The 23,166-nt window shown below is 41.7% G+C and overlaps 1 protein-coding gene across 1 annotated transcript; it reads right to left on the reverse strand.

Annotated features, from left to right (window-relative positions):
* Window positions 1–62: 62 nt before the first annotated feature.
* SIRT1 (sirtuin 1) lies at window positions 63–23,119 on the reverse strand. Its single transcript, XM_052678023.1, has 9 exons — window positions 22,463–23,119; window positions 20,225–20,341; window positions 18,596–18,837; window positions 17,260–17,412; window positions 14,355–14,502; window positions 11,272–11,351; window positions 6,878–7,064; window positions 3,468–4,028; window positions 63–2,150 (listed from the first exon to the last, which is right to left on the reverse strand). The coding sequence occupies exons 1-9, from the start codon at window positions 22,920–22,922 to the stop codon at window positions 1,831–1,833; spliced, it is 2,268 nt and encodes a 755-aa protein (XP_052533983.1). The 5' UTR covers window positions 22,923–23,119; the 3' UTR covers window positions 63–1,830.
* Window positions 23,120–23,166: the final 47 nt, after the last annotated feature.

The raw sequence follows: 23,166 nt of genomic DNA on the forward strand, positions 1-23,166 counted from the left end.
CTTCATAGGGCATCTTTTGTTAAGTTCTTAGGAGCTAACTAGAAATTAACAGAAACCAAAAATCAAATGATGATTTTAATAGACTTTAGAACAGAGTGTACAAGTATAAAACACTGGTTTTGTATTTCAAAAGTTGCAGGAAGATAGCCGGTCATTTTGAACAGTCTTCTACAAAACATATGCCAGTAGATTACATAAAAGACACTATATACAATATAAAAGAGCAGAAAACAATCCTCACTGTAAAAATAATTTAAAACAAAGTATTTCAATTTAAAATATCTCCTATAGCACAAACTAATACATTGTAACATGCAAGTGAAAACTAAACATATTGCATTCTTTAGTGTAGCCAAATAAGAGCTGTATTAAATTTGGACAATGAGACAACATGCCAACGTTTTTAGATGAATACAGAAAGCTGTTCTTAAATATTCATTAAGTGATGTATCTTATATTCAAAGAACAGCTACTATACATCTCCAAAATGTAATAAATATTAAAGCAAAGTATATGAATAATCTACATCGTAGAGTTCATATGGGCCAATGTTGAAAAAGTGGTTTATATAAAAAATGCTGATTCATTTACTACTGCACTGTGCAATTTTACAAAATAATTCTAAAGGCTTGGAAACAATCCGCACTTGAAAATTTGCAACATCCAGTTTTAAGGCAGCTTAGCACTTTAATACGCAGTGTGATAATTGGAATAGCTGCTTTGCTTCTAAGATGCACGTTGGAGCTAGCAAGTGGAAAGTCACATTCCCCAGCTGGGATATCACTCAAAGCAGCACATCTCCAGGTGAGATGATTAATCTGTATTTCACCCACACAGCAATAGCAGCAGAGGCTGTTGCTCTCTGAGCAAGTTTCTTCTGATTCTGTTACCTCTAAGTATTACAGGAAGAGATTTGGTTTCCGTGCCTTCTCACGTGCTGGTAGGAACGTTACTGTGTACTCAGCCAAGCCTCTGTGTTGCAGCCTTGGCAATTGATCAAATACTATTGTTAATGCAAGCTGCACTATATTTGACATTTTGTATGCAACATGAAAAACTTCTACCATCGGGAATCCATTTTGTTTAAAATACTGGTGTTCCAGTATTATCATTGCTAAGGAGCCAATGTCAACATAGCTTCATGTCCACAGGAAGTATTAAGCTCAGTAACTGAAGCATTTTCACAGCACTTCTTATCAGTCTAAAAAAGATTAGGATTTTTCAAGTGCTTACTGTCTTGTTTCCATTTTTAACTATCTACTCACATTTACGTATGTCTCAAACATACAAACTAACTGTTAAAGCAAAAAATTAGCTGCCAGTCAGTCTTAGAAAATGCCAGTGTTTAATGATAGGCTATGCGAGAACGAAAGGTTTAGCAGAAGCGTAAAACTTTTAAATAAACCAAACTGTTACAAAGCAAGAAGTGTGATAATACCATTCTTTGGTCTAAATTAGCTGTTCCCTTTATATTAGTTTAACATTCCAATGGCTTTTTCAAAACTGTTTAAAAATAATATAAGCTGAAATTTATTATGCAAAATAGGTATTATATACATGGATGCCTGATCAGACAGATGACTTAAAAGTGAACATAGTAATAATTGCTTAGATATTCCTAGTACCTTAAAAAAAAAAAAAGTTAGTGTTGAGTGTGCAGTAAGAGAATTTTATTGAAAAAGGTAAAAAACTAAGCATGAAAATCTGTTTCAGTTGTTTATAAACACCACATCCTCATGGTTTCCTTGCTCTAAATCCAGACGTAAACATTCGTCCTGACATGCCAAAGCTCCTAATGCTGGTGGAAAATTCCTGTAACCAGTGATCGCTTTACAACTTGTTGCTTGTTGGATGATCGTTCCCTGCAGCTTCATTTGTGTAAGCTGATTCATCAGCTGCATCTTGTTCAACCCCATCTTCCCCAAATGCAGCTTCCTCTTCCCTTTCCGGAGCATCCTCATCCTCTATGCCATTGTAAAACTCTTCAATCTCGCTCTCGTCCTCCACATCTAAGCTCTGACTGCGACACGAGCCGCTTTCGCTACTACTCCCACAAGAGCTAGAAGATATCAGATCGTCTTCAGAATCTGAGTATACCTCAGCTCCATGGAAAATATAGCGATTTGGTGGTAAAAACAGATACTGAGTACCTGAAACAGAATTTAGCAAGTCAGTATCACAGAATGCTTGGGGTAGGAGGGGAGATCTGGAGGTCACCTGGTCCAATGCCCCTGCTCAAGCAGAGGCAACTAGAGCAGGGTGCCCAGCAGAAACAAAAAGCTGAAATTACTCAGACAAGATCTTGCAGACTTCTAGTTAAAAAGTACCTGCACAGATGCATTTTCAAAAGTTAAGCTAACATGACAAATTACACTAGAAATTTCTACTCCAATGTGTTGTCAGGAACAGCATTTAACAAATGCTTTACTGGGAAGCTAAACGTTCCCTCTCCTCCCTCCCTCTGATGTAGCGTTTAAACTGTAATGTTTAGAGCTTTTTGTTGATAAACGTTGTATTCACAGCAAGAATGCGGTGTATTGGTTGTACCACAGAATTGGAACCCACCACACAGAGTACTTGACTTTGCTTTAGGGAAATTGTAACTTTCTGGTTCTCCATCCTCACTGACTTTCTAGCACAATTACTGTTCCATCAATTAACAGACTGCACACGGAAGGCTTCTTTGGAAAGTCTGATGTTTCCTTTGGAATGTGCCTGGCTCCAACCGTGTGATTTGCTTTTTAAATCTTTTTGTGACTTTGTCCCTCAGTCCAACAAAATAGTTGTCTGACTGAGTTGGGACACAGTGCTTTAAAATCCCAAGATCAGTACAATTTTACTGGAAATTCATTAGAAAATATAAGAAAGGCGGGTTTATTTTTGCTACTTAGCTTCTGCCTCTTAAACTCTGATCTTTCTAGGGAGTTTCTAATCGTAGAATGGCTTGGGTTGAAAAGGACCACAGTGATCATCTAGTTTCAACCCCCTGCTATGTGAGAGGCTGAAGATTCATGATCCTTGAGATCTCTTCCAACTCTGGCCATTCTGTGATTCTACGTGCAGGGTCACCAATCACCAGACCAGGCTGCCCAGAGCCACGTCCACTCTGGCCTTGAAAGCCTCCAGGGATGGGGCATCCACAACCTCCTTGGGCAACCTGTTCCAGTGCATCACCACCCTCTGTATGAAAAACTTCCTCCTAATATCTAATCTAAACCTCCCCTGTCTGAGTTTAAAACCATTCAGTAATCACTGATTATAAAATCTATTCTGAATTACAGAAAGTTTTCCTGTTGGCTTCTTCAGAAGAAATAAACTCTGCATGACAATGAAAAACGTAGATACTTTTCTGAGCAGAAATAACCACCAAAAAACACTGATTCCCTCAAGGGCAACTTATTTATTGCTTTAAAGTAAGTCTAGAATAAACACTGAAGTGCAAGAGAATGAAATAAGTTAACACTTACCATCCAACCTTTTGCTAATCTGTTCTTTTGCAGATCTGTTTACCCAGCACTTCTTCACTATTTCATTTTTTTCTTTGCTTTCTCCATTGTTGGTTCCATTTTCCTTCATTGTTTCAGAGTTCATTAATTCACTAGTAGTATTTTCAGGGTTTTCAGAGGATGCCTGTGTGTCTTGAAGCTTTTCCTCGGTGCAGGTCCCTTTATTTTCAGAGGCAGGATCACAGTTTTCTACCTTACATTCAGCTGCATGTTCTGAGGGCACCACCGAAGTATCTGGTGGAGTCATTTGTTGTGGTGAACCAGAGTCTTCAGAAATGTTTAAGGGTGTAGGTGGGAGCTCAGATGAGTGCATTTCAAGCTCTTTGTGCATTCGCGGAGGCTTTTCTGTTATTTCTGAAAGTTTTACTGAGTTGTAGCAAAGTTTTGTATATTCACTACCTAGCCTTTGACATAATTCATTAATAATAACGTCACAGTCTCCAAGAAGCTCCACATCAAAGTGTAGATGAGGCAGAGGTTCCCTATTAATTAAGATCTGAGGCACTTCATGGGGGATGGAACCTAAACATAGAAAAGACAGTTTGAAGACAGGCATTTTGGTTTTATTTTTTACCAAAGATCTGCCAAAAAAACCTTCATTTCTGAGAGATGTCTTCAGACAGATCTGGAATACAAGTTACTCTTAAATGTAATAAAGCTGAAGTGGCAGTGTGAGGTGCCATGGCTGTGTAATCTATCTAGATTTCCCCGTTTCTTGCAGTAAAAGATGTTTTTCTATAGAAGTGCTGGATGTGGCACTGTCCCCCGTGAGCAGCAGGTGGTTGGTGCAGGCCTTTCTCAGGCTTGCATGTTAAAAAAGTACAAGTTAAGTTGTGCACTTAATAGGCAAATAATTAACCTGCAATTGTATTTTCTCAGCCCTTCCAAAGGACTTATTTAGTAATAGCACAGCTGGTTTTTCTTATCACCTTTAAGAACTAAGGATCCAAATGGTCATACGCTATCTAATGCCCACTCTTTATCATTTAGCATAAAGTACTGACTTCAGTTACTGCTCAGACATCTGATGTAGCTGTTCCATTTTTTTTATACTACGTTTATCTTTCAAAAGACAATTACTTTCACAGAATCACAGGATTGTAGGGGTTGGAAGGGACCTCCAGAGATCATCGAGTCCAACCCCCCTGCTAAAGCAGGTTCCCTACAGCAGGTCACACAGGTAGGCATCCAGGCAGGACTTGAACATCTCCAGAGAAGGAGACTCCACCACCTCCCTGGGCAGCCTGTTCCAGTGCTCCGTCACCTCACTGTAAAGAAGTTCTTGTGCACATTTGTGCAGAAGCATTTGTGCACAGCATTCTCCTGCAGAAGCTGGCAGCCAGAGGCTTGGATGGATACACTCTTGGCTGGGTAAGGAGCTGGTTGGAGGGCCGGGCACAGAGAGTGGTGGTAAATGGAGTCAAATCCAGCTGGCGACCGGTTGTGAGTGGTGTTCCCCAGGGGTCGGTGCTGGGGCCTGTCCTCTTCAATATCTTTATTGATGACCTCGATGAGGGCATCGAGTGCACCCTCAGTAAATTCGCAGATGACACCAAATTGGCTGGAAGTGTGGATCTGCCTGGGGGTAGCGAGGCCCTACAGAGGGATCTGGACAGGCTGGAGAGCTGGGCTGAAGCCAATAGGATGAGTTTCAACAAGGCCAAATGCCGGGTCCTGCACTTCGGCCACAACAACCCCAGGCGACGCTACAGGCTTGGGGCGGTGTGGCTGGAGGACTCCGTAGAGGAAATGGACCTGGGGGTATTGATTGATGCTCGGCTGAACATGAGCCGACAGTGTGCCCAGGTGGCCAAGAAGGCCAATGGCATCCTGGCTTGCATCAGAAACAGCGTTGCAAGCAGGAGCAGAGAGGTGATTGTTCCCCTGTATTCAGCACTGGTGAGGCCGCACCTCGAGTACTGTGTCCAGTTTTGGGCCCCTCACTGCAAGAAAGATATTGAGGCCCTGGAACGTGTTCAAAGGAGGGCAACAAAGCTGGTGAGGGGTCTGGAACACAGGCCATATGAGGAGAGGCTGAAGGAGCTGGGAATGTTCAGCCTGGAGAAGAGGAGGCTCAGGGGAGACCTCATTGCTCTCTATAACTTCCTGAAGGGAGGCTGTAGTGAGCTGGGGGTCGGCCTCTTCTCTCGTGTCATTAGTGATAGGACCAGGGGGAATGGCTTCAAGCTACGGCAGGGGAGATTCAGGCTGGACATGAGGAAGTATTACTTTTCAGAAAGGGTGGTCAGGCACTGGAACGGACTGCCCAGGGAGGTGGTGGAGTCACCGACCCTGGGGGTGTTCAAGGAAAGACTGGATGTTGTATTGAGGGACATGGTTTAGTAGGAGCTATTGGGAATAGGTGAACGGTTGGACTGGATGATCTTTTAGGTCTTTTCCAACCTTGGTGATTCTATGATTCTATGATTCTATGATTCTAACTTCCTATGCTGCAGTTTCCAGCCGTTTCCCCTTGTCCTGTCTCCACTCACCACTGAAAACAGTCTGGCCTCGCCATTCTGCCCCCCACACCTTAGATATTTATAGACCTGGATCAGGTCCCCTCTCAGTCTCCTTTTCTCAAGGCTGAACAGACCCAGTTCACTCAGCCTTTCCTCATAGGAGAGATGCTCCAGGCCCTTCACCATCTTTGTGGCCCTCCGCGGGACTCTTTCCAAGAGATCCTTGTCTTTTTTGTACTGGGGAGCCCAGAACTGGATGCAGTACTCCAGATGAGGCCTCACCAGGGCAGAGTAGAGGGGGAGGATCACCTCCCTCGACCTGCTGGCCATGCTCTTTTTAATGCACCCCAGTAAGCCATTGGCCCTCTTGGCCACAAGGGCACACTGCTGGCTCATGGCCAACCTGTTGTCCACCAGGACACCCAGGTCCCTTTCCGCAGAGCTCCCCTCCAGCAGGTCATCCCCCAACCTGTACTGGTGCATGCAATTATTCCTCCCCAGATGCAAGACTCCACACTTGCTGTTGTTAAACCTCATCCGGTTTTTTTCTGCCCAGCTCTCCAGCCTGTCCAGATCTTGCTGAATGGCAGCACAGCCTTCAGGCGTGTCAGCCAATCCTCCCAACTTCGTATCATCAGCAAACTTGCTGAGGGTGGCCACTGTCCCCTCATCAAGGTCATTGATGAAGATGTTGAACAAGACCGGACTAAATCTTAGAATTCCAAAGGCATATTATGAACATAAAGTTTAACTTTTAGCAAAATAGTTCTATGGATTATAAATTCATAACTTTGAGATCTCTACTCTGCCTTGGGCATAGAAAAAGCACTCAGAACTGGAACTCTTAACTGAGAATTTTAATTTCATCCCATTTTTTTTTAAAGAAGAAATTTCCGGTCAGTCACTTACTTGGAATCAATGCTACTGGTCTTACTTTCAGTGAAGACCCAATGACAATAAGGAGATCAACTTCATTTTTGTCATATTTCATGGCACGATGGAACTGCTCAGGTAAGTTCTCTCCAAAGAACACTATGTCAGGCTTCATGATAGCAAGTGGTTCATCAGGAAGACAGCGAGGACATCTGGGAACTACCTGCATAGAACAGCGCATATCACTATTGTGACTGCAACCTCAAAAGCCTCAGATTTTAGCAATTCACAGTGACTTACTCTGGCATGAGACAAGTTTCAGTGACATTTCCTCATTTATTTTTTTCTGTGGATGTACATCTGAATACATTTCTTACTCTAGTCTGCACACAGAACTACAGCGGGAATGAAGGAGTCCTTTTACACCAAAATGGAGAAACAATGAAAGTCTACACCTCTGCTCGTAGCTAGCAACTAAGCCAGAGTCTAGATGTCACACTCAACACTGATGCATAATCACCTCCTAGTGGAGAGGAATGTAATTTTTTGGTATGATCAGAACAAAAGCTTCGGTTTCGCTATCAGTTTCCATTACTCAATCTGCTGTACTCAAACGTTACGTTATAGAGCACTACCTCTCTGCTTTTTCTTGGTTGCATAAAGTGTGTAGCAGGTGTCCAGCAAAAAGCATACAGAAAAAGAACATGGAAAGATCTTTTGTCTGGTCTCCATTTTAAAATTTCCAATTCCTCCACTAACAGTGCAAAAGTAGATGCTAGTTATGTTTGTGGAGAGGCAGAGTCCTTTTCCTCATGAAACCACAGGGGTTTTTGACCTCTTTCAATGTAACACTTTTTCAGGGAGAAGAAAAGCAAACAGGTGGATGATGCAAGAATAGACAGACAGGGCTTTACTACTGAGCAAATTATTTTCTCAGCTGTAGTCTCCAAAGTAAAATACCCCAGAATAAATCCAAGGAGCCAAACATAGCTGCAGTCCTATAGCAGTAATGACAAGCAAACTAGTGCTTTGTAAAAGCGTGAAGCGATGTATGAGACCTATTATTATAGGAAAATGTAAAAAAAAACCAAAAAACCAAAACCACAAATGTGTAACTGCTGTTATTTTTTATGACTGTTGTAGGACCAAAGCTAATGCTTTCCCTAGGAGAAAGCATCACAGGTAAAAGGCTGCTTCTGTGGTGTGAAAGAACCTTTTCCAAAATTCAAGTCTTTGAATAATCTAATCTTTCTTTGAAGAAATCTCCCTAGTAGAAATATAAGAAGAGATACAGCACAAGAACTAGAAAGCGGTATAGGGAAAATCTTCATCACCTTATCTAGGGCAAGGAGTTAACAGCCCAACCAACTAAATAATCCCCCAAAACAGAGTGGGGGAAAAAAAACCACAAAACCTTGAGCTTTTTTCCTTGGATCTTTAGATATTAGAAAGAAAGCTAACAACACACCAACATCTGGAACTTTTCTGATGCTTTTTACCCTGCGCCTTCTTCTGCCGAAGGAAGTAATGCATGTGCATTTTAAATTGGAAGATCTAGGAAATAAATTTGTTTGTTCTGTATTAGGAAGGAAGCAAACATCTCTAACTTCTGATTTAGTTTAAAAAGACACTGATAGTAATTGTTTCCATCATCTCCCACAGGAAGTCCAATACCGTTATTAAATGGATCTGCGTAAGGCAACTGCTGTCCCTGTCCAAATCACAAGTTACTGTAAAGGGGCCCACAAATAGGTTTCAGCACTACACTACTCACCAGCTCCTTTGCTAATCCTCAGAAAGGTCATCAGTTAGGGGGAGATCTATTCCAAGAGCTGAAATTGATACCAAGAAGTTAAGGCTAGATAGCTGGCCGCTCAGCTGCCTAGGATCCTCCCTCCCTCCATGGGCAGCACAGCCCAGAACCACACCACCTCTGCTGCTGTATTTGTCTCATGAAAGAGAATGAGAATTCCTCATTAGCTGTGGATGTATCAAAAACAAGATCAGTAAAGACTGTGTTGATTTAAGAACATCCAAGAACAGGTGCATGTTTCTGTGGGCCTTTCATCCTAAATCTGAGATGCCTTTGCTGTTTCTTGAAACTGCTTAAAGTAGTCAAAAGTACAGTGAAATCGGCATTTTTGAAAATAATCAAAAACAGTTTTACTCAGAAGTGTTTTTTTCTGTGGGATTTATAGACACTGCCTCATCTTGTGTAGCAGGATGTCTGTGTACAGCAACCTAGAAATGGAATCGTGCTGCAGGTAAGTAGCATGCTGCCTTGGAGCTGGCAAAAAAAAAAAAAAAAAAAAAAAAAAAGCAGTGAGGAACTGGTGGTTTTTTAAGTATCCATCTCTGGTATGCTGAAAGGAAATCCTGCCAGGAAGATGCTAAATAGACTTATCTTGTTGTGAAGCACTTCAAACTGTCAAAGGAAGGAGCAGAGCAAAGGAAAGCTAATCTCTTCTATGGAAAACAGGACCTGGGATCACATATAACTGAACTTCCAAGCAGTGGAGGACAGCAGAGAATACAGCTTCCTATTGGGACTAACTCCCAAACCATTTCTAGAAAACAGAGCTGTTAGAATTCGGCAGTGTTTTATTTCATAAGTACAGAACCACTTTCTTTTGATAACTAAGAAATTAATTCATTCTGGAGAACAACAGAAAAACCAACTGCATGGCACTGATTTTTGAAGCAGAGATAACGATGGTAAATTGAACTTTTTTTTTTTGAAGGATACTCTTTGTTCCAATGATGCTATTTCCTGTTATATATATGTAGATACACACACACATTCAGCAATAACTGTATTCATTTTGTGAAATAACAGTATTACAGCTACAGCCTGCTCTGGAAAAATATACCTGTCTAAAGTCTTGGAACTGCTGAGTCATGGCCTGAACCACTGACTGAGCACCTGGGGGAAGGAAAGGACCCGTCAGCCCTAGGGGCACAGGTGAAGGCAATTCAGCTGTGTGACCAGAAGGGGTGGAGCCTGGCTGCACCTCTCCTAGCCCTCACTTAAGGGCTGACTGCCACCAAGGAAGATCTTTCTGGAGATCTCTCTTTTGTGGGGTTTTCTTGTGAGCCTGAATCTTCAGATACAGGTGAGCATCCTTTTTTTGTAACATCTTCTCATTGCGCATAGCTGGAACTGGTGCTGCTGCCTGTACAGCACTGTAAGATTAGGACTGATAGATTGAATGTTTCTTTCCTGAGCAACAATCTCTTTGTTCAGAAGTACTGTTGTGCAGGCTTCTCTTCCCATCCCTATGCTCCCACTACTGGCCATGAGCAGGGACATGCCGTTAGGGCACAAGTTCAGTTCAACATACAAAAGTGCTGACTGAAGTGTAGTTAGAAGGAATACTTCCACTAACAATCAAAACAGAAAACTACACCATGCTTAGGAATGTGTTTAGAAGGAAAAGAAAAACAAAGCCCAAAGCCCAAATCCCAACTTGCTTTAAAGATAAAGAGGCAGTAACATTGTAAGGTACGATTCTCAACAATAACTTGCATAGAGTAGAACAGACCTCGTAGGTACTCAGTATTACAAAGTATCAGTCTTCTGATATTCACACTTCATAAAACTTGAAGTCAAACACAGAATTCAGTGACAGCCTTTCATAAAATATGTCAGATGTAATGCTTCAAAAATTTTTCCCTATGTTTCTCATTTAAATTTTAATTGCGGAGTCAAGTATTTATTGAAAAACATGCAAATACAGAAAAACAGTGCCTTTTCATTTGTATAGACAACATTTTTATCAGGTGATTATCTCTGTCAAAAGACATAGAAGAAAAGCAAAGCGGGTCTGATTAAGGCAAAGGTTATTCTACTCTGATGGAGCAGAACTAACTCTGGGCTTGGACATGAATCACTTCATATCCAAATGTGAGGAATTCAGAACATAAAATAGTCTGGCAGTTCTTGAAAGTGCTAATCAGTCATCTCATCCTACATGCTCAGAGGCTGCTTTATATTAGCACTTTCTTCATGCATCATCTACAATTTCAACATTTTGCATGCAGGTAAATGCTTTAAGAGCAACTGATGTTATAAATAGCTAGAAATACTTTCACAGTGTGACTCGGAGCTCAGATTACCCTAAGGCAGGTATAAATCCAACTTTTACTTACCACGTTAATTTCTGCTCTTCTGAGAACTGCTATTAGAAATAGACTCCAATGGTTTTGGTTTCTACTTCTTTCACTTTACCTTATTTTTACAGCGTAGTACCTGAGTATGTTTTTTAAATACAAGAGCAAATGCTAAAATAGATAGATAGGCACGTAGGAAACAAGGAAAGGTTTTTTTTTTAATCATATGCCTTTTAAAAATGCAGACCTTTTAAGCAATGCTTCATTTTGTTTTCAAGTTGCTTATTAGAAAGCTGCAGTGATTTAAAGTAAGTTTTTACCTGATTGAAAATATCTCCTCGAACAACTTCACAATCAACTTTGTATTTACAGATCAGGCAGGAAGCTGTTGCAAAGGAACCTGGGGAGGAGGGGGGGAAAATACGATAGAAGTGAGGACTTTCAGATTTGGTCTTTTTGCCAAAGATGTTATGACACAGACTGTTAAATTGCAGTGCTAACCAACCAACCAACCAACACCAAAACAACAAAACAAAAAGAAAACAAAAAACACCAAAAGAAGCCCTTAAAAAGTAATTTAAAAATTAAGAGAAGATTCCTGTGGTACTAAAGCTAGTTGTAGATGTTAGCCAGGAGAAATTCTGTTTTAGGAGGAAAATATATTGAATGTATGAAAACACTAAATCCATTGGATCATTCCCCTACTTTCCATCTTTACACAATTAATAGAACTGGTGTCAGCCCTGCCTCATCAGCAGCAGGACATGAACCCACACCAATCTCAGCTGGCTTTCAAAGAGCAAAGTAACTATGAAATGCATTAAGTAATGAAAATGCGTTAACTAGGACTACAATTACAGGCAACTGAGCCGCAGTATGTTCCTCTCAGTAACTGTTAATAGTTACAGCTATATTGTTTCCATTAGAGTAGCACTCTGAACTTAATATTCAGCTTGGCTACCGTGTTCTTTGTTTGGCAACATTGTGTAAAATTGCTCTCCAGAGCTCTTGCGACCCTGTTCTAACACAGCTGAGGTGATGCCTGACATCTGGCAGAGCACTCCTGTCTTCATTGTCTGAAGGCAAACCTTATCTGTTGGCTAACACATGTTAACAGAGGGAAATTGTGGAAAACGAGAGTGGCCTTTTGGTGCACACGTTTACCTGTCAAGGCCTTGCACCCGTGCAAGGAGTACTGCTAGAAGTTGACAGAACATTGAAGAGTGACGTAAGGAATTGTCAGATTTGTCCCAGCTATGAAACAAGGCTTAAAAAAAATAATCTGGGGATCTCTGACCTTGCAGTGGAATATGTCAAGCTCTCACAGCTAGACAACAAATGGACACCCTTAAATAACTACTTTCAGTTTCGCTTTAACCACTACCATTGGACAATTAGCTAGCATTAAGCAGAGTAACTCTAGTGTGGATAGTTAGTGGGCTCCAAATAATCTTTGCTAACTTCCAAAAGACTCAGAAACCAATAAAAGCCTGGTTTAGCATTAAACGTGGATGTTGGTGGCCCTGCCTGTGGCAGGAGGGTTGGAGATTCATGATCCTTGAAGTCCCTTCCAACCCTGGCCATTCTGTGAAAAGAATATTTTTTTTTATTTGAAAATGAACTGATACAGCATATACACTAAAGCTGGTCTGAAATCTAATTACTGTATCATGCAACTGAAAAAAAAAAAACCAACATTTGTGTGTGTGCAAAAACACAGCTAAAAAAGAATTTTGTGCTAAATACCTAATTAGGAATGACATCCAAAAGAAAACACATTATATGCTGAATACGTATGAAAACTAGAGTGAGATTTGAGTTGTTCTGTGGGGTGGATTCTATTCTGTTCTCTTTGGTTACTATGACAAAGCATTGCATTTACTCTCTCTAAATGAAGAAGATTGACAAATCCACCATTGAGTTAAGCTCTGTAGATGAGGAAGATGAGTCTGATCCCTGGAAAAGTGGAACTCTGTAAGAAAGCTGTAATCAGTGGGCAGATTGCCATCTCTGGTACCAGGCTGCCATTGCTACACTGCTAACAGCTGAGACAAAGAAGAACGGGGTATCACTTAATCCAAAGGTCACTTGGCATATCATGGTAACAGTACCAGCTTCAACAGTGGCTCTATTACAGGCAAAAGGAACCATTGCTTCCCTAGCTCGATGTTAGGATTGTTGGGAAAGCATCCAGTGATACTTCCTTCTTTCCTAATATTTGTTCCTGCCCCTTGCTAGGGCAGCAGCCCTCTGTATTCTTAATGGGAGACCAAGGGTTATTTGCTCTTAACTCAGAGGTTAACTTCTTCAGTTCCAGTTCTGCTGCTGACACCAGCGTTGGCAGGTCTCACAAACATTGCTTTTAAGCAATTTATTTGATAAAAGAACTCTAGAACCTTAGAATTCTAAGGTTCTTTCCTTAAAAACATATCCTTGGCCTTTCAACTTGACATTTGCAAGTCTTTGGAAATGGTAAGCACATCAAACAATTACCTAAGAGATTCCATTTAATTTGGCATAATAATTAGAGAATGTTTGGCACCGAAATGTAACAAAATGATGTTAATTTTAACAACTGGGTAATCCACAATAAGATGTAGCTGAGGTAAGCCTCAGAAGTGACAGGTATTCTAAGTAATCAGCAGCTAAATCTATTTGTTATCAGACAATTTCCACACTGTGTTCTCATGCATGAATATAAAGTACCACCAATTACACAACAAAGGCTAAGGTCTAAGCTTGCCACTGATGCACAAAGACCACCACTTAGCATGCCTTACTTATGAAAGTAGTATTTCTGCTACAAACACTTTTGCTTTAAATGCTTGAACTAACTCAGAAAAAAAGAAAGAAAGGGGGGAAAGAAGGGCAACATTTTCAAGTTGTAAAGTACAGTCATGTAAGCAGCAGAGGCTCCTGAAATAGACGTGCCTTGGCCAAGCTTATCCTTGTCTGGTCCCTCATCTTCCCACTGATTTGGGGACACAGGTTTCCATTCAATCTCCTGTTAAATTTAAGAAACACGGTAGAACATACCAAGAAACATTTTTAAAAGGAACTCCAAACTTCACTAAATCTGTAAGTTCAAATTAAAGAAAGATTACTGCATTTCGCGAAATAACCCAAACATGAGAGCACTGACTACAAATATGGAATCAGGTCTTACTGGATGCATCTCAAGAAAATGCTTCTCAGCCTCTCTCTGCAGTGTTTTCTTTAGTTATGCTATCAGTAACAATTTTACCTAGTATTCTAAACACCACTTTAAAAGCAGAATATTTGTTTCTGAGAAATACCAGTTTAAGGAAAATATCAATGCCACTAGCAATTACCTTGTCACATACATCAGTAAGCATTGTTCCTACTCATAAGAAATTAGAAAAGGGAAACTAAAATTACTGACCATGACACTGAATTATCCTTTGGATTCCTGCAACCTGTTCCAATGTGTCTATGTTCTGAGTATAGTTACGAAGCAATTTTCCTTCTTTATCCATCAAAGCTATGAACTTGTGGCAGAGGGATGGCTGGAATTGGCCTGGATAGATTTCCTATGGAATTCAAAAGTATATTAGAAAGTGTATATGAATACACAGCATCTTTACTCCAAATGCAGCAATTATGTACTCATTCTTCGTAATCATTCCCTTTGCATTTTGCCCTTTCCTTTCAGTTCCAACTCTTCTTTCATCAGCTGAACTTCTCATACCAGGATGAACTGCTTATTGCAGTAGCTGGTACTTTGTTCTTCAGGCAGCACAAGAACAAGGTCTAGGTCATCTCTGGTTTTGAGAACTATAAAACATGAACAGTTTTCTTCCTCTTCTTCCTCAGTATTTTTATTAGAGACATTATTTTACTGCAGTCAGACAAAAAAAAAATTCATGAGGAACTTGGATTTTGGTCTCTTGGTTAAAGATGAGCAGTTTTTATTCATCAGCTGTATTGGCAGCCATTCCTGGGCTCTCATTAGCTACCAAACAGAAGTACAAATTGGACATAAAGCAGAAGGCAGGTAGCACTGAGACCAGCTTTGCCAATTTGTCCAGTTACAACAGCATTAAGGCAAAACCAAATGGCTTTGAAGAACAATTCCACTGGCCCAGACAGGTGCTCAGCATTTTTTCTAAATCGAGAAAGAGGAGGCAGGCATTTTTAAGGCATATAAAGAAAGAAATATGCACCCTTTTATGGAATGATTTGACATCTCCACAGTGAATATAGGAGCTTGGCAGAAGAAAAAACACATGAAGCTGAAAGCTTCACGCAAAGAACCTCTGCCTAACACTGACCAACCAGGCAGTACTCTAGTTGCTGTGTGACAAGGAGGCTAGAAGCAGCAGCACCCTCTTGCTCAGAAGAGAAGCTTGAATTCCAGGCCCTCTGCTCTCCTGTCACTCTTTTGCCACTGAACAGCAACTGCGCTGTACTCTCACCTGGGAAACCCACACCTTTGTACAGAAAGTAAGCAAGAAGCAGGGGCTGCCTCCCTTTACTAGTAGATACTGAAAGCTGAACAAAAAAGTTGAGCTCAACAGTGAACCATTCGCAACCAAAAGAATTTTTGAAAGTATTTGTTTTCACTCCAAATATTTCAAGCTGTTCTAATTTCTGAAGATTACACAGGTCTTTGGATTTAAATCGTATCACCTAGATTCTGACTGGGCTGTTACACAATTACCAGCAGATGGTAATACGATCCTAAGAGACTTGGTATCTTAGTCTGAAAAAGCAAGACATACTCTGCCACCACTAACCCTACAGATAAATATGGGATCCATAGGATCCATCCTAATTATAGGAAATAAAGAAAGGACAGACTTCACACTGAACAAGTGGAAACAAGCACTTGTACAGAGGAATCAATGAAGCAGGAAGCAAAATGAGTTTAAAGCACTAACAGTAAGAAAAGAAAGACTGACTAGAGAACTAGAAATACACATATAAACAGTGATAAAGGGTGGATCTCTTGGCACAGATGTAAGAAGAGACAGGAAATGCGGCAAAGCCAACAGTGCTCATTGAAAAGTACCTTGAAAATAGGGCAAAGCCCAGGTACAGTAACAGTGCCTTAAAATGTATGTACTAAAGTGAAAAATGAATTTCTGGGTCCAAGTATGTTGGCTGAGTAAATCAGCCACTGCTCTGACAGAGCAAATAGCTTTCAGAGTCACTATTGTGTTTCAGGGTTTTGTGTGTTTTTTGTTGTTGTTGCTGCTGTTGTTTGCTTTCAATACCAGATGAAATTAATGTCAGTAAAAAATATCAGCCAAATTAAATTTCAACTGCTCTGGTAAAATGTCCATGTAGGCAGTTGGTTCCCCTTCCCCTCCTCCTATATTAAAAAGTCAAAGTAATGTATATACTGATGGACACCAAAATATGTTAGAATTTGGATAGAGTGCTTTCAGGAAAGCCAAGCAACTCAGGAATGCATCCATGTTTCTTTTCCAAGCTCTGGATCAATAATAGAGCAGTAGTACAAACTGTGAGCAAAAGGAGGAAACAGCAAGTGCATGGATGGATTCTCAGGAGTCCTTGCAGGTCCTGTAAAAATACTTCTTTGATTTATATTTCCTACTTGTCTCTGAGGCATTTTTAATTGATCTGCTTAGTATTGCAAATCTCTCTCAGAAAACTGCTCCATCCTGCCTTTTAAGAAATGAACACAGAACACAGTCCCTACAAAAAAGACTTATTTTTTTTAAATGCAGATCCTCGTGTCAGCTACATCAAAATCTGAAACAGGATCAAACTTATCAGTGCATGAAACTGCTTCGCTCCTCCTAACCATAAAGCGATGTGACCATGCAGAGTGACATGAAACAGCATGCTACAACACATCAAATTCAAATTTAGCTTTCCACATTACTTGTGTGCTTTCAAAAAGTTTCTCATTCTATTTTTCAGTGAATGTAACTGCAGCTAAGAATTTCAAAGACTTTTAAAATTATGACAAAATATTATTTATCCTCCCTTGAATTAGAGAACGGTTGCATATGGAGTGAACTTGTAACAGGAACAGCCAAAGAAGGCTTCAAAAAGAATAAAATATTGCAAAGTCTTTTTAATAAGTTTAATACGTGGTTGCACACAATGACTAAAGTATCATCTTTGAGGATATAATAGTTTGCAAAGGCCTGCCAAGGGGAGAGTCATTATGCCACTGAATTAAGTGTCTCATTAAACACCATCTTGTTGAAAGAAAGACAGATACCCTTTTGTTAACACAGCTGTGCAAAATCTCATTTACGCATCTGAAGTCTTTTTATTTACTGACCAAGATAAGATCAATAGGAAAACCATACCTTTGCAAACTTAAAAAATGGCCTGGGATCCTTTCTGAAGTATTCTATATCAAACATTGCTTGAGGATCTGGAAGGTCTGGGAAGTCTACAGCAAGGCGTGCATAGATGCCGTCTCTTGATCTAAAGTCAGGTATTCCACAAGACACAGACACCTGAAATATATTTTTGCAATAAGCAATACTACGTACTGGGCTGTAACAGCTACTATGATAACAAGAGCTACAATGATACTGTTTGGGAAACCGTATCTCCATGCGCTCACATACACTGAGAACAAAACCAGGTTGTGTTCTGTGTTGATCAAACCAATTTCCAAATCACAAGCAGGAGATACAGCACAGAAACACAACTTGGTAACCTGGCCCAGAAAAGCTTCAGCACAATCCCCACAGGCAGTAACAGAACACGAGAAGTTTTAGTACTGAAAATCTTGTAAGAAGTGCACAAAGAGTTGTTCATTTTTTTCCTCCTTTAACATGCTAATGCAGTAACAAAATAGAATCTCACTTCTGATGATAAGACACCTCTGATAAACTAGCTGTGCCCTGCACTAACAGTCAATAAGGGCTAATTTATTGTCCCATGCTACCCCAGAATGCTGTAACAAGAGGAGGGAAAACAGGCATAGCAATTATAGGAAGAACACTGGATAACAGAAATAGCAGTGCTTTTCTGCAAAGCTGGTCTGAGTTGGATTAGCCATCTTTTCTGAATAGCGTTATACCTCTGTGTGCAACCCACTGAGGTAAATAATTACTGACTTTCATACTGTATCTCATACACGGATGCAAAGCTGCAAATTCATGACAATTCAAGGTTTTGTTTAGTGAAAATGAGTAGTCTTATCATCATAGTGTAGCACCTTAGACATAAAAGCCTGTCTACCAGAATTAAATTGTACTCTTATTAGAGCCTAGCCCCTCCCTTTTTACTTTTTTTACTCCCTCTGGTTCCATTAGATGTTTTATGAAATTCACTGAGGCTTAAAGTCATTGGCTCTGTAAAAAAAAAAAAAAAAAAAAAAAAAAAAAAAAAGACTAGGATAGAAAATATTCTGGAATAGGTAGATGTGATTTTATTTCATAATTACTCTGCGTAGAAGCAATCATTTAAGAGTTTAAACGTCTAAGAATAGTTTCTTGTCAGAAGAGAGATGCTGTCATTTCCAGCTTAAGCTCCAGTCGTGCAGCGTGCATCATCTAGGACAGCTGTACCTCCTCTTCCCAATTATTTGTTTACAAATACTGCCACTGTCAGATGGTCCGTGTGCCATGAAGCTCTGGATAAGAATTAACCAACTCTATACTGTCACACTGTCATTGTGGCAATACGTACCCCAGCTCCTGTCAAGACCATGATTTTTTTGCATTCCTGTAACAGTTTCACTGCATCGTCAATAGTATTGATATCTTTCCGCTTTTTCCTTTTTGGCGGCTCCGAAAGAATGTTTATGACGATTTGCCACAGCGTCATATCATCCAGTTCGGGTGGAGGGATCGTTTCTGGGAGCAGGTCTTTCAGAATTGTCCGTGGGTCTGTACCTAACATGAGATGCTGCTGAACAAAAGTGTAAGGACCTGAGAGAATGGAAAAACAAAACAGAAATTGACTAAGACAAGTATAACCATCATTCCATCTATTAATGCTCGCTGCTTCATTTTATTGAAGCGGTTTCATTCCTTGCATCAAAAACCCCATATATCTTGGTCTACATTAGGAAATGATAGCATAGGGAGGGTTTTATGATGATTTTATGTTAACCCACAGTGCATTTTTTGAAAAGTCAGAGTAGAAGTCACAGTTCATAGCAAGTTCTTCCTAGTCTTGTTTTTTTTTGAAAATTGTTAGAAGAAATATCAACTATTTATTTTTTTATTTTTATTAAATTTTATTTTATTAAAAATACACGTTTAGCAACAAGATCTTCACAATGTTTCTCCACTGAATGGCTTAACTGGTGTTTTTCTAATGTTTCATAGGGTACACACATACATATACATATTATAATGTATACTAAAGACAAATAGGGCCTACCAATCCAGAGGTTTTTTTATTGCTCTATTAGTCATCTAAAACTAACGACTTCAGAGATGATCATAGCCATCAATCTCTCCAGAAGCACTCAAGAATGGAACAGCAGAAGAAAAATATGTACATCTTAAGAAGCCACACTAAGAGGATCCAAACTAAAAGTAGCTACATTGCATAGAAAGACAACCATCACCAAATGCATTGACCTAAAAGGTACTGACAGTGAACCTGTAATGAGGAGATTGGTAAAGACTGGGTCAGGCTTTAAGTGGAGCACTGTGCTGCCACACTGTATTTTCTTGCTGCTATGCTTTGTCAGTGCTGGCAATGCGATGGCTGTGGTTTATCACATTTATGCAAAAGACAAGACTTGAAGTCCCAGCCACGCTGGGCCCTGGAAGCCCATCCTACTCAAGTCACCAGTCACTCCAGCAGCGTACATCGCTCTGAGTGAGGTGAAAGCTTTTTACCCAACACCTATGCTACAGACTGATCTGCAGACTAGTTAACACCCAAATGGTTGTGTGACATGGGACAGCGAGCCCTACAGATTAATATGGCTAAAATCATACAACAGTGAGCTTCAACATCTTTAAAGTAAGAGTAATACTATGTAAATGGGTAAGAAATATGCCAGTTTCATTTATTTAATTATTGAGCTTATGTATATACTATATATATATGTACATAATACATATATATTAATATGGATTATGGCAGGATTTCTACAGAAAAACAAATCTGTTGACTATCCTTTCTTGAAATACAGTTTAAAGATTCTTAAATATTATACAGGATACAGGAAATAATTACTGAAAAATAAATAATTGATATTTCTTCTAACAATTTTCAAAAAAACTTAAGACTAGGAAGAACTAAGCAAGTGTTTGCAAGAGGCAAGCAGCATCTGAGAGTAATTGCACAGGGTTCTACCTATACGTGGTCTTGGGGTCCAGTCACTAGAACTTGCATGTGAAGCTCTGTCATCTTCATCACTATCACAGGAGTGGAAACCATTGGCTATGATTTCATCGCTTAAAAGGAAGTTATCTGCAAGACAGCACAACAATGGAAGTTACAAAGCTTGAGCCAAGCAGCACAGTTAATGCATATTTAAATGCATCACAAAACCTAAAGTTGTAATTCATTGCATTCAACTTCAATCACATACAAATAGTCAGTTTCACCACTTTGTTGTTGTTGGTTTTGGTTTTTTTTTAATTTTTTTTAGCTTATTAGCTAAAATTACATTTAAAATTATTACATTTTCAGGCCTCTGATTTACTGTAGAATTTCTGTGTTAATACTGGTATCAGTGGGCTGACGTTGACGTGAGGTTTTCACTGTATCAAGTGTTGGTTACTGAGGTTATTTGTACTTTCAAAAAGTGTGAAGTGTTTTTAGATTACCATTATTTTTTCCTATTTTCTCCTATGGTTCTCACTTCACTCAGCTCTTACTGTGAAATTGGGCAAAATCAATGTCCCACAACTTACAGAACAATCTGCAATGGGGTTGTAAGAGCCCAGCATTTAAACACACACACAAACACACAGCTGGACAGAAATAGAGAATTTTGCTGTGCTGCTGCATCTGACTTGCAGTAGCTGACCACACGCACGTAGGGGTATTTCATTTATGACAGAAAAACGTGCTACCTTGAACTACCTTCACTAAGTTTATCACCATTGTACCTTGCAGATGGGTTTGGCTTTGAGCACTCCGCTTGTGGCCCTAAGCCAGAGTAACCCAATCTAACTTCATCACGTGCCCAGAATAAGGACTGTGGAGAGGAACGGGATACTCGTTTCACAGCATGCAATACCAAGGTAACGTTTAAGGTGAAAATCTGTGTTTTGTTCTGAGCAGTTTGTTACAATATGGGCTACTATATATATTTTTTTTTAATTATCTTTTTCTTAATAAGCACAGCACATATATTAATTTGTTGAAAATCTATAAACAAATGAAAATAAGTCTTAGTCTCTGGAGTGAAGAATCACCGCCATCACTTCCCAACACCAGTGAATGAACTCCTGTGCAGTACTGAAGCTAGGTCACCTCACCTTTACTCTTAAAGAAAAACATTTTTATTCAGAGGCTGCGTTGTCCAATTTGTTTAATTGATTGGATAAGTAAATTGCAGAAATGATTCTGATTAAATTGAAAAGAGTAGGAGGCCAGTCATTTGCTTTCTACGCTTGCTGCCTCCGGAGAGCACAGGTGCCCTTCTGACATTATGTCTTATTAAGATTTTACATATTTGAAGCATGACACTTCTGTTTTGTAACACATGAACTCAGTGAGCATCTTACACAGAAAAACTTTATGAATAAGAGAAACACACATCAGCACACTACATTTTACTACAACAACCACTGTGTCTGCTATGTGAAGAGTCAAAGTCTGTGTCATTAAAGACTCATCACATACAGGTCACATCATCATAGATTTATAAAACGCGATAGCCTAAAGTAGCAGTTTAAACTGTAACACTCCCCAAGGAGTTGTCTTGATTCCTCAAAGGAATAAAAGGACTTCGTGCCAGAAACAGCCAATACAAACCAAAACACGCCTGAGGATTCGAGCAACCTGAGGAATAGCCTCCACAAAAGGCGTTATAATAGAGATCACTTCCCAGGCAAAGCACAGTACCTTACTCCTTTAAAGGACTTCCCAAAGCACTACCTTAAAAACCCCAAAGCCTCCCAGTCTGTCGGTCCCAACACAGCAGACCGAGCTCAGCGCCGGTACCGCCCAAGCCGTGCTGCAAACCCACCTGCAAAGCCAGCTCCCTGACGGTGCAGCACTTTGCGCTTCAGCTGCTGAAGCCTAAGACTAACTCGAGGCTCCCTAAAGAACCGGTCCGCACGACCGCTCCTGTCCCTTCCAGAAAAGTTTTCAGAAAGTAACCGCTGTCAGGAGACGGGGCTTACGGCTGTCATTTCTAATAGCGCACCGCCGCCGCCACGGACGATCTCAGCAGCGAGCGCCGAGGGGATCTCGCCCCGAGGCCCGGCACGAATACCGCCGCCGTGACGAGCCCCGATCGGAGCGGGAGAGGCCCGGGGCACTGCGGCCGACGGCCGAGCGCGGCGCCTCCCTCGCCCCCTGCGCGGCTGGAGGGGCGGCCGCCCCGTGACGGGACGGGGGATGGGGTCGGGTCCTCACCGGGCTGCGGGGCCGGCGCTCCGGCCGCCCCGTTTGAACGCTGCGCCCGCTCGCAGCCAATGGCCGCCTCCGCCGCGTCTTCGCCGGGCGCCGCCTCCGCTCCCTCCCCCCGGCCCCGCTGCCGCGGCTGCGGAGGCGGCTCCGCCCGGGCCAGGCCCCGCTGCGCGGCCCTATTGTCCGCGCCGCTCCGGCCCTCCGTCGTCGCGCCGTCCTCCTCCCGCGCCCGGACGTCGCCATCGACGCTGACGGCCGCCGCCTCGCCCAGGGGTTCCGTCGCGGCGGCGGCGGGAGGCGGCTCCGCGCCCCGGTCCGGGCGGCGGGCGAGCGGCGCGCCCCGGCCGCACACGCCGTCTTCTGAGTTCGGGCGCTGGCGCTTGGGCGCGGGCTCGGCGCTCTCGGCCGCGGCGCCGCGGCCGCCGCCGTCGCGGGGCCGGAGGAGCGGAGCCTCCCCGTCCGCCATCTTGGAGAAGCAACCGCCACCGCCCCCCTCCCTCCTTCCCTCCCGCCCGGCGCAGCGCGCAGCAGCGCCGCCGCCACGGCCCCCTCCCCCACCCCCAGGGAGCGATTTAAACCCGGCACGTGACCGCGCCGCCGCCCACGCGGGCGCCCGCCCCGCGGAGGCCGCAACAACAACAAACGGGGTCACGTGAGCGGGGAGGCGGAGGGGGAGCGCGGCTCTGGTCACGTGGCGGCCGGCGCCGGCT

This window comes from Tympanuchus pallidicinctus, unplaced genomic scaffold, assembly GCF_026119805.1.
Source record: "Tympanuchus pallidicinctus isolate F22 unplaced genomic scaffold, pur_lepc_1.0 scaffold16, whole genome shotgun sequence".
In the NCBI taxonomy this organism is placed as follows: Eukaryota; Metazoa; Chordata; class Aves; order Galliformes; family Phasianidae; genus Tympanuchus; species Tympanuchus pallidicinctus.